General features: G+C 32.6%; 1 protein-coding gene across 1 annotated transcript; it reads left to right on the forward strand.

Annotated features, from left to right (window-relative positions):
- The first annotated feature begins 943 nt into the window (after positions 1–943).
- LOC132745777 (uncharacterized) lies at positions 944–6,187 on the forward strand. The gene is made up of 2 exons (XM_060734752.1): positions 944–1,086; positions 4,300–6,187. Exon 2 carries the CDS (start codon positions 4,307–4,309, stop codon positions 6,032–6,034), a length of 1,728 nt encoding a protein of 575 aa, XP_060590735.1. The 5' UTR covers positions 944–1,086; positions 4,300–4,306; the 3' UTR covers positions 6,035–6,187.
- Positions 6,188–11,251: the final 5,064 nt, after the last annotated feature.

Raw genomic sequence — 11,251 nt, forward strand, 5'->3', positions numbered from 1 at the left:
TGTTAAGATAGCATACATAGATCTATATCATAACTTTTTTATGGTGAGCTTGTTTTAACATGGTAGTCTTGTCAAATAAAATTATGTGACAACTTGTATCAAGTATTTATTTAAACTGTATATTATCACAAAATGTGGATAAAATAAGAAAACAGTTAGTTTTATCTCTACAACACTTTAAAAAGTATAAATAAGTTACTTAACAATATGTTAAGATTCCAATTTCCCTATAGATTTTTAAATATTCATTGCATCAGAGATTGCAGACATATTTAATGATATACTGATACTAAATATTTTGTTTTTATTGTGTGTGATGTGCTAACTCTGTAACCATGAATGATACTTGCTAGTCTTTTTACAGAAGCAATAAGAATGTAAAACCTGCTAGTTTCCAGATGCTTAAATTTGTTTAATTTTAAGCAACATCAACACTGTAAAGGTCTCCAACCAGCGACTTCCAGCTTTACTGGTGGTGTAAAAAACATCAGTTGCTTCTTAGGTGCGAGAGTGCACCTGAGTTGAACCACCAACCGTCTATTAGCATGCTTTCACATTGAAAGACTCCAAAGTCTCTGATATAATTTGAACCCACAGCAGTGAGGGGCAGCAAATTTGAAGTATGTCAACTTAACAATAAAATGTATTGATTGTTGAAGAAAGTAAATATTAATAAACTTTGAATATCTGCTGCATAGTTTTGTTTGTAAAAAACATGCAAAAACTGAAATCGCCACCTTTTATATGGTACAGTTTATAGATGAGTTACTTCCTGCTTCGTACTTATCATAATGATGTATATTTTTAATTTATTGAATATGTAAGCCATATAAGATAACGGTGACATTCCTATAAAGCAAGTGGATTTAACCGTTTTGGGATCAATATCTTTTGTGTTATCTTTTATGAACAAGCCCAATCATATCTAGTCTAAAGTTTTCAATCAGATAAAGCATACTATCAAACTTATTTACTTCCGTTACCAGGAAATAGAACTGAACTTTTCAAGACTGAAGGACACACTTGCTTCCTTTTTCTAAATAATATTTAACAATCTAGGTATTAAATCTTTGGAAATGTTATAAGGTATGTTACTTAAAATTCTAAAAATATTTTTGTATTTACTAGATATGGTTATAAATTATGATTTGTTGGTTTATCTGTTTTTTGTTTGCTTTTTTTACTTTTATAAAAGTCAAATGAAGTACAAAAAATATATATTGAATCAGCTACCAATTTAAAGTTTAAATAAAAATGACAATTTAAATCAACCAGGCGAAACAGTATCACCTTTACAGCTATAAAATTTACGACCTTGGCCGCAGGGACCTGCATTTTCCACGCGACACTCCGCCTCAAAGTGGTGAACATTTGTGCCAAATTATATTGCAACACCTCTATGCATGTCGAAGTTTTGCTGCGGATAAGCGTTTTTCAATGACCTTTAAGTGTGACCTTTGACTAGAGACCTGTTTCATGCGCGCGACACAGCTTCTCATAGTGGTAGATATTTCTATGAAGTTTGATTAAAATGCCTTCATGTGCGTAGGAGATATCCTTATTGAAAAAAGCTTTTGAGAAATAAAGATAAAAGTATTTCTGGCGTATAGTTATATTAAAGAGCAGGAAAAACTCTGATGATATTTTCAAATCTGTAATTTTAATTGGTTCGAGTTGACCGGACCCGTATTAAAAGTCTTTTCCGAATAATCTTTTTATAAACATATATACGCCACTAACATGGAATAGATAAAATATCAGCACGAGTAAACTTTACATATATCTTTAGTTGACTATTTGACTTTTTGACAAAACTAAAAGTGATGACTTAATCTACTGTTGCAGTGTAAAAAGAATATTTTTTGTACAGCACTCAGAGTTACATGGAAATTTCGGTTTTCAATTAAAGAAAATACTTTTGTAGCGTGGCTTAAATTCTTTAAACCAAAGTTTGTTGAGATATTTCAAAATTGTAAACATGCCAGGTGATATCAAGATAAAACAAAAAATCGATGTTTAGTGTCCAGGTTATCTCTCCAACAAAACAAACAGACCTAACAAAACTATCAATCTTGTTTACTTTCGTTTTCAGGAAGTAGAAATGATATATTCAAGACAGAAAAAAACATTTTCTTTTCCACAATAATTAAGCAAACAATGAAATCATAGCTGTTTAGATATTAAAACTTGGGAAATATCACAAGGTATATATTATATGTTTGTAATGCTAACTAGATATGGTAAAGAAACATATTTTTTTTCAAGGTCATTCAAAAAAACACTTTAAGTAATTTTCAATTTGAAGTTTATATAAAAAAGACAACTTAAATCGACTGAATGAAAAGATTATCACTTTTTTATGAATAACAACTACCATTTCTTAAAAGAGTTATTTCTTAATATAAGTATAACGAAATAGGAGCTTTAATTGATTAAAAAGTAAATTTTAAATGTTATTTTCTTTCACAGATTATACCTTTAATAATTGAACAGGAGCATATATAACAAATCGATAAAACAATAATTTCAAAAATTCAAAATATACCAAAGTGTCAAGTGTTAAACATACATCATACATAAAATTAGCACCCCGGAATAAGGGGATGGTATGCGCATCTCGTCGAAGAATTGATGGTTCCCATAAAGTTTCCTTGAATTCCAGCCAGTTGTTGCAGGGATCTAGCGTCGAAACGTAATTCGGACGGACAGACGGAAGGACAACACCAAGACAATATCCCCGTCCCGATACTGCTCCGTATAGTTAGAAAGCAGAGCAATATAAAAGCTATTATCTCACACATTGTAGTTTGAACGTTTTTGAAAAAAATGTCAGCAAAATATAAATGATTACCACAGTCTGGTAGATTTTATGAAACTAGATTATTAATACATGGTTTGTCTGGTGTGAAAAAAATCTAACTAAAGTATTTGCAATGTTTGTCTTTCTATAATCTGAACCGTTACAAAGTTTTATTTTATTAATATTGACATAAATTTTAGACACACACGTTATCTTGTTGCAAGTAGATCAGATGACAGCCGGTAGAACAACCTAGCTCTTGATATATCCTACAATCCATTTCTGCACAATATATCACAGAAAGTTCTGTCTATAAAAACAGACAAAAACTAGAAATGTGTCCATAGGACACGGGTGCCCCCACAATCCACTCACTCTACGTCAAATCATTTTGGGCTACACGTGAAACAAATTGAAAACTAAAAGTCTTTTACTCAGTCAATGACAAAAAATCTACAAATACTTATAACATGTATAAATCCACAAGCAAAACCCCCAGGTGCACAACTACACATGCTGACCGACACTTCTTTCAAGTTTCATGACTAGATCAAAACATTTTAAACAACGCACGAAACAAATTGAAAATTGCAAGTCAGGGGCCATAAATCTGACAATATAGAATAAATCCACAAGCGAAACATCAGGCGCACAACATCCTGAGCATCATTCTTGTAAAGTTTCATAACTTTAGGTGAAATATTTTTTGAGCTACATGCGACTAAAATTGAAAATTGATTGTGAATCTTTACTTAGTAAAGGGCAGTTACTCTACAATTACTAAATAAGTTCACAAGTAAACACCCAGGTAAAAAACTGCACATACTGATGAAAATTAATGTAAAGTTTAATGACTCTATGTCAAATAGTTTTAAGCTATATGCGACACAAGTTGGAAAATGAAAGTCAAGGACTATAACTCCATCAATACAAAAACATCCACATGCAAACAAACGGATGCACATCAACACATGCTGACCAATATTCCTGTGAAGTTCCATGACTCTAGGTCAAACACTTTTTGAGCTTCTTTCGACACAAATGTGAACAGACGGACGGACAAGGGTAAATCTAAATGTCCCCTTCTACCTATAGTGGGGGCACAGAGAAGAAAACAGACAAAAATCTTCAATCATTCAATTTTAAACTGACATCTATATGATAAGTTCTACATACATCAAGCATTCCTACTCGCTACATGTTAATGTGTGTGACAATAAGCATGTACATATCTGTGTCAAGTGGAACAAACAAACTGTTAGGTCGCATTTATCTCATGAAAATTGTAAATTATACATGTACTGCCATGCATATGCAATAACTGTAAACAGATATATTGAGTTACATAGTCGTTCTGTATGGGAGAATAGATTTAAAATCAGTCACTTAAATGTTACTGAGACATAATTGGACCTAAATACATACACTTACAATGAATTTCATAGCTGTACTTAATGTTTATCTAAACAATTATTTGTCTAGTTTTTCTTATGTTTCAGGGAAATCATGGCTGTCCCAGGTAAAAAAGCCATAACACAATTTTCTTCTTCAACAACTATTATTGGTTCTGATGAAGATTTCAAAGTTTACTGTCAGCCATGTGATCGTGATGGACCAAGACTTCCTGCTCACGGTTATTGTACAAATTGTTCTGAGCATTTGTGTGAAACATGCTTTACCGGCCACAGAAGGCACACATTGTCAAGACTACATACTTTACTAGACAAAACCAACATGCCTCAGACTCTGTCACCTGCAACACCAAGACAACCAGATAACTTCACAAAACCATGTCCTAAACACAACATTGAGATGATAAAGTTTTACTGCCATGATCATAAGGCTCTACTTTGCAGTGTTTGTGTTACATTAAATCATACAGCAACATCTTGCAAAGTCAACTATATACCAGACATTTCCGACAAGACCATCAACAGCACAGAATATCAGGACGTTTTGAAGGAATTAAACGACATGGCTGAGAGATCAAGCGAAACACTTCAAGACTTGAAGACAATGATAGAGAAATCAGACAAGTCTTTAAAAGATGTATTTACAGACATATTGAAATTTAGAACAAAAATCAACCAAAGACTAGATGAAATGGAAAGACAAGTCAAGAAGGCTGCAAAAATCATCAAAAAGGACAATAGCAATAATATGAAGTCTGTGAAAACAACATGTATAGATGTATTTAAATCATTGAGATCATCAGCAGATGTCATTAAACATTTCAACGCATCCAAACAAGCCAATGATTTGTTCATGGAACTAAAACATGCAAAACAGATGATAAAAAATTATGAAAAGTTTGTTGCCAAGCCCTTTGAATTTGAAGTAAAAAAATACAAATTCGAAGCAAATGATGCAATAGCAGATCTATTGGATACAGAAACAGAAAAGTCACTGGGGACATTGAAAGGGACAATATGTCAGTACAGACGATGTTTACAAATGGATAAAATCCGTATCAACACACCAGAAGACGGACATAATTGCTATATAACAGGAATGACTCTCCTTACTCCTGATGTTCTTATCATCACAGATTATCAAAACAATGAAATAAAAATGGTTGATATCAGTAGGAAGTCTGTACTAGCTCAGATATCGTTAGATAGTGAACCTTGGGATGTCACATCTGTTTCAAAAAATGAATTTGCTGTCACATTGCCGTTCTCTCAAACTATTCAGTTCTTTTCTGTCTCTAGTTGTCTCATGACGAAGCAATCTCTAAAGGTTTGTGGAGAATGTTTTGGTATAAGCTGTCATAAAGATAAAATGGTGGTATCATATTGTAAACCAGCTAAAGTTCAAATCCTTTTTATCAATGGCACTGTATTACAGACAATACAAGATGAAAACATTTTCATTACTCCAGAATATATAACAGCAAATGACAATTGTATCTATGTATCAGATAAAGAAATGAAAATAGTTACCAAGTTAAACTGGCAGTGTCAGGTGACAGGTAAATATATATGTACAGACATACCTTTGGGCTTGACAATGTCAGATTATGAGTCTTTGTTTGTTTGTTATAGGGATAACAATACCATAGAAGAGATATCAGGAGACTGTAGTGATGGACAGGTTGTTTTAAAGAATATAGAAAACCCTCAAGCTGTCTATTGGTCTGCTGAAACATGTACTTTGTGCACAAGCAGCCATTATTATAACATAGAAGATAACTTTATCAAACTGTTCAAACTGTCTAGTCTAAATAATGAATGACAGAATTTTTATTAGAGAGAGAGAGAGAGAGAGAGAAAGAGAGGGAGAGAGGGAGAGAGAGAGAGAGAGATATTATCACATATTAAATGCAAAATTTATATTCAAATCCATTGAATGCATTGTCATGATTGTGTTGTTTTATATAACTTAATTTTAAATACACGAAATAAATTCTCACAGAAAATATATATAATCTTAAAGCTAAATATGTTTAAAAAAACGAAGAAGATGTTGTAACAATTCAATGTTGTTTAACCAAACTGTGATTTTATCACTCAATAAAATCACTGTTTGGCGTTCGGATGCGAGGAATTATATCACGAGGGCATAGCCCGAGTGATATAATAATGCGCATCTCAACGACAAACAGTGATTATACAAGGGATAAAATCACCGATTTGGATATACTATTCTTTTTTTTTAATTCTTTTCTGAATATATATAATTTGAATAAAAGAATGAATAATCTATGTATGGGAAGCTGTGGTTCAGGTCAAGTAAAGTTGGTCTTTTCTTATAGAAACTGCCAGTTTTCTTAATTACAATATATATTCGTATAGTGTGTGGAATTCTTATCATGGCATATCAAATCTGATTAAAATCAGCTCCAAGTTAACGCTACACAATAGGATTTGACTGCCACAAATAGGTGGTCATGTTCTTGGAACTTTCAAACAGCCGATCATTGGCGAACTTCTACAACTTTGACAACGATGATGTTTCTAATTCTAACCGCTGGAAAACCAATACCAAGTAGGAAATTTCCCCAATTACTTCAAATAATTGTTTCTCTAACAAAAATCAACAATTTATTTCACTTGCACAGACAGTTATATTTTGATATGCATCTAATGTCTGTCTGTCAAGGACGGTTTGATTGCATGACGAAAAGTATCTTTCTCGGGAAGCCAAACCGCAAGGCAAATATGGTGGCAATCAGATCCTCATGAAAAATATAAATTAAGAAGATCTGAACTTGAGTCAGATAGTGTTTGGACTACAGTTCAGAGAATTACATAAAATCTGTCAAAATCGGCTTCATATTAAATGTGAAAACAGTAATTATTCCCTAGAATAAAAGAGCCAGGAAAAGATCCGTAAAATTTCTTTGATAATAGCAATAAATGAGTTTAATACTCCTGAACTTAAATGTGATCATGATTTTCTGGCAAGACATTTTTAAGTTGGGAATTTTATAAACCTGACAATCATTATACAATTCATATATTTGAAACATGTTATGAATATTTAAGTTAAAGTATAACACTTTTCAACAGTTTTAAGACAGTGTTCAAATGGTAAAGGTTTCTCCAATCAAGAGGTTCAAGTTTCACCCTCTGTTACTCAAAATACAAGAAGATAAGATCAGCCTGCTGGTGGTATTGATTCTAGTCATGGAACCAGTGTAGACCAATATAAGATCAGTCTGCAGGCGGAAAATGCTTTAACTAATGCGACCAGTGTAGACCACGCTAAGATCAGCCTGCTGATGGGAACTGATTCTAGTCGTGTGACCAGTGCAGACCAAGATAAGATCAGCCTGCTGGTGGCAGCTGGTTTCAGTCATGCGACAAGTGTAGACCAAGATAAGATAAGCCTGCTGGTAACAGCTGATTCTAGTCATGGAACCAGTGTAGACCAATATAAGATCAACCTGCTGGCAAAAACTGCTTTTACTCATGCAACCATAGGTCAGCCTGCTGGTGGCAATTGATTCCAGTCGTGCGACCAGTGTAGACTAAGATAAGACCATCATGCTAGTGGAAACTGATTTTTCCTTTATAAAAATAGGAAATGTGCTCCCTTTCATTTAAATTTACCCATTATCATTTTCAAAAATTAAAAGAAAATTATTTTTAAGCTTCAATTTAATGGTTTGCCTGGCTATTTGCTGATGAAAGAGACTTGCCTTTTTAAACATTAGCTTTAAGTGTTGTGTATTTATTTACAACTTTAATGAGTATACATGATGTAATAACTTGGAAGCATTTATCAGTATAAGCTGAAAAATTCTTTTTAACCTTAGACCCAGTACACTATTAGCATTACTATCTCATTTAAAACATTTTTTAGATGAAAAATGTTCTGGTGATTTTATACAAGCATCTTGACAATTCAGCCAATGATGATTTACCAAGATTTAAATCTTTGATAATATGTATTCTCTATCTTTCTCTCATATGTTTACCTTACGTTATTATTTTTTTATAATTCAAATTTATTTATCAATGCCCTCAAAACATGAACACTGCATGCGGTACTAACACTTGTCTCTAAATTGAAATAACTTTTTGACAAATATTCTAAATAAAGAAGGGGCATAACTCTAAGAAGTATGTCCCTTGTAAAAAAAACTGCACCTTGTCACGATAGGCAAGTATCCAAGTTTCATGTTGACAACTTTAAGAATGTTTAGATATTTATACATTAAACAACGACAACAACGCAGCGACCATAATAGCTGGACTTTCTCTCTAAAAATGATATATGTGTCAATATATTTATAACTGACCTAAAACCGTGATTGAATGCTGCAATTTGCAGGAATAAAATCTCAAGTGCAAAAAAGACCCGAAATGTGCAGCTTCATTTAAGATGTCTATATTTTATCAAAACCATCAATATATCAAGATTATTTTGCCCGAGGTTGTTATGGTAAAATTTTCATTTTCTCCCATGTTAAGGTCTGTTTTTATAACTCATCTTATTATATAACAACATTTATAATACTGTTTTATGATGTCAATAAATCAAAGACAGACGGACGGCGAAGGCAAAAACTGTATGTTTAAAAAATATGGAATACACGATAAAGAAAAAAAAAACAAAATATCTGTGATCTTGGGAGTATTGCTCCCAAATACCACTTTTACAAAATTTGTTTATTTTTTACGTCGATTTTAACACTTTTTGGTCATACTCGGCAGTCAGTTCACCTAACCTGCCTTCCTGGATAACTTACCAGTAATTACCAATTTCTCTCTGGAAGTGACCCATTACTAGTCCCGCATGATTACAGAGTCTGCGAAGAGTGACAGATGAGGATCAACTGTGACAGTCATATAAAATATTTGCCTTGCAAGAAAATTGAAACAGTGACCCCTGGATTACAAAACCGATACGAGCTCTATCAAGCTAAGAATACACCACCAATAGGAGCATCGAAGGTCACACTCACTCCTGAAACAGATGCAGCTGTTAAAACTTGAAATATAGGCGACAAAGATAAATTATTATACTAGTAGTTGATGAATACCATTGTTCGATCCTGTCAACAAAGTGTTTAATATATTGACCAGAAGAACTTAAAATTTATTAATCAAATATCATATTGGTTTGGTTTTAAATCAAGCCAAAACTGTAAAGGTTCTCAATCTAGCTTTACTCATGTCTGGAAAAGTTCATTACTGGGCGAAGATAATCTCATATGTGTTACGTTTTTGGAGAGGTTCATCACATGAAAGAAGACACTGTCCCTAACAAATTCAAACGCGCAGTGGTAGAGACTTTATATATAGATTAAGACTTTGTTTATTTATAAACATAACTCTTATTATATATGTACTTTGAATACTGATGACAGTTATTTCAAAATGTTTAGAAAAGTTTGAAACTTTTAGCAATTTCTATAACAAAAGGCTACGATCCTTAACCCATAGCCAACTTATATGCATACTGTAACCCAATTTAGGAAATGTGAAAAAGTTACAGCTTAGAAAGTCTCTGTTATTTAACAGACATGAATATTGTATGTAAACAGGAATAAAAATATGATTTACCTATTTTAAGTGGGGTTTTATCCGTTTAATAATGATTTCGTGTATGCGCCATTTGCTTTTAAGAGCTGGCTCTCATATAAGCAATTTGGAAGTATTCTTTTTAAAAATTCAAACAATAATTTTTGCAGCTGATATAAAAGTTAAAACTCTTAAACAAAATTCTTTGTAATTAAGATAAAAACCTTCAAAAATGTTTGACTTGTCTTTTTTGGCTTCATTACTGTCGTATTTCGAAAACAAGAATGCTTCCGCAACAGGAGGCAACATGTAAATTTTGTCCTTCCTTGTCAAGGCACAAATCTGCAGCCAAAGAAAACATCATATCCACTGGCATCCATGGACTGAAATGTCCATTCGACTAGGTACCAAAGAATGATGAATCCAATTATGACTAAAATACTCAAGAGATGAAAATGCATGCAATATCAAATTCATTAGAGGAATTACAATGATTCAAGTGAGATCTAATTGCTTATAGTGACATACATGTATAATTAGATTTAAAAAAATGAAGAAATTGATTGGATTTTATTTTATCAATTTGTACAATGTGGTCTACTTAATTGTTGTTTTGTGCAGTACAAATTGATTATCTTACAAAAGGGAGGTAACTTGGTATTACTTTTCTTTGCTAAGAAATTTTACTTAACACATTGAAATACAAAAGACCTTGATTTTTGACCTTGACAACGACCTTGGTGAAATTGAAGATTCAGAGAAAATTTGACTTATAATTTAAATTTAACAAAAAGTGCAGGCTGGCACTGCTCTATACTGGTTGTAAAAGAAGTTCATTTTTGGTCCAAGAAGATAAAGGGGTTACATAAAGCAAATTATAACTATTCTCAAAAGGTCATGTAGCTTATTATATCTATTTCCAACTTTTGTTGTATAACAGATGATAATGTGATTGCTTTAATACTTGACATGTTTACGGTGGCATACTAGTGCCATTTGCAAATTTATTTTTTGTTTAGTTTTTGATACTTTTTTTTTTGCGTACATATTTGTTTTAGTTTTGCGTACATATTTTATTTTAGTTTTAATTACATATTTTTGCCAATCAAAACAGCCTTCACATCTCATAACAGCCCATATTTGAGGAAAAAAACACGGTAACAATAGTAGCACAGTGGTTTGGTCACATTTCGGCCCATATTTGGAATCGGCCTAGTCGTTTTCGGCTGGGCAAGTCTGGTTTCGGCTAAAAGGCAGAACCTTTTCGGCCCACTTTTTAAATTATAATTATGTATTTTATATAATTATTGTTTTTTTATTATTATATACAATTATATTAGTGTCTGTTGATTGGTGAGCAGTTATTATTTCATGGATATGCACCATGGGGCATTGACTTTAAACCAAGCCGACCTCTGGTACAATATTCACACTGTATGGATATGCACCACTCAGCCCCACACCCTGAGAATAGCGACCT

Source organism: Ruditapes philippinarum, unplaced genomic scaffold, assembly GCF_026571515.1.
Source record: "Ruditapes philippinarum isolate M1 unplaced genomic scaffold, ASM2657151v2 ctg6879_1_1_1_1, whole genome shotgun sequence".
Lineage (NCBI taxonomy): Eukaryota > Metazoa > Mollusca > Bivalvia > Venerida > Veneridae > Ruditapes > Ruditapes philippinarum.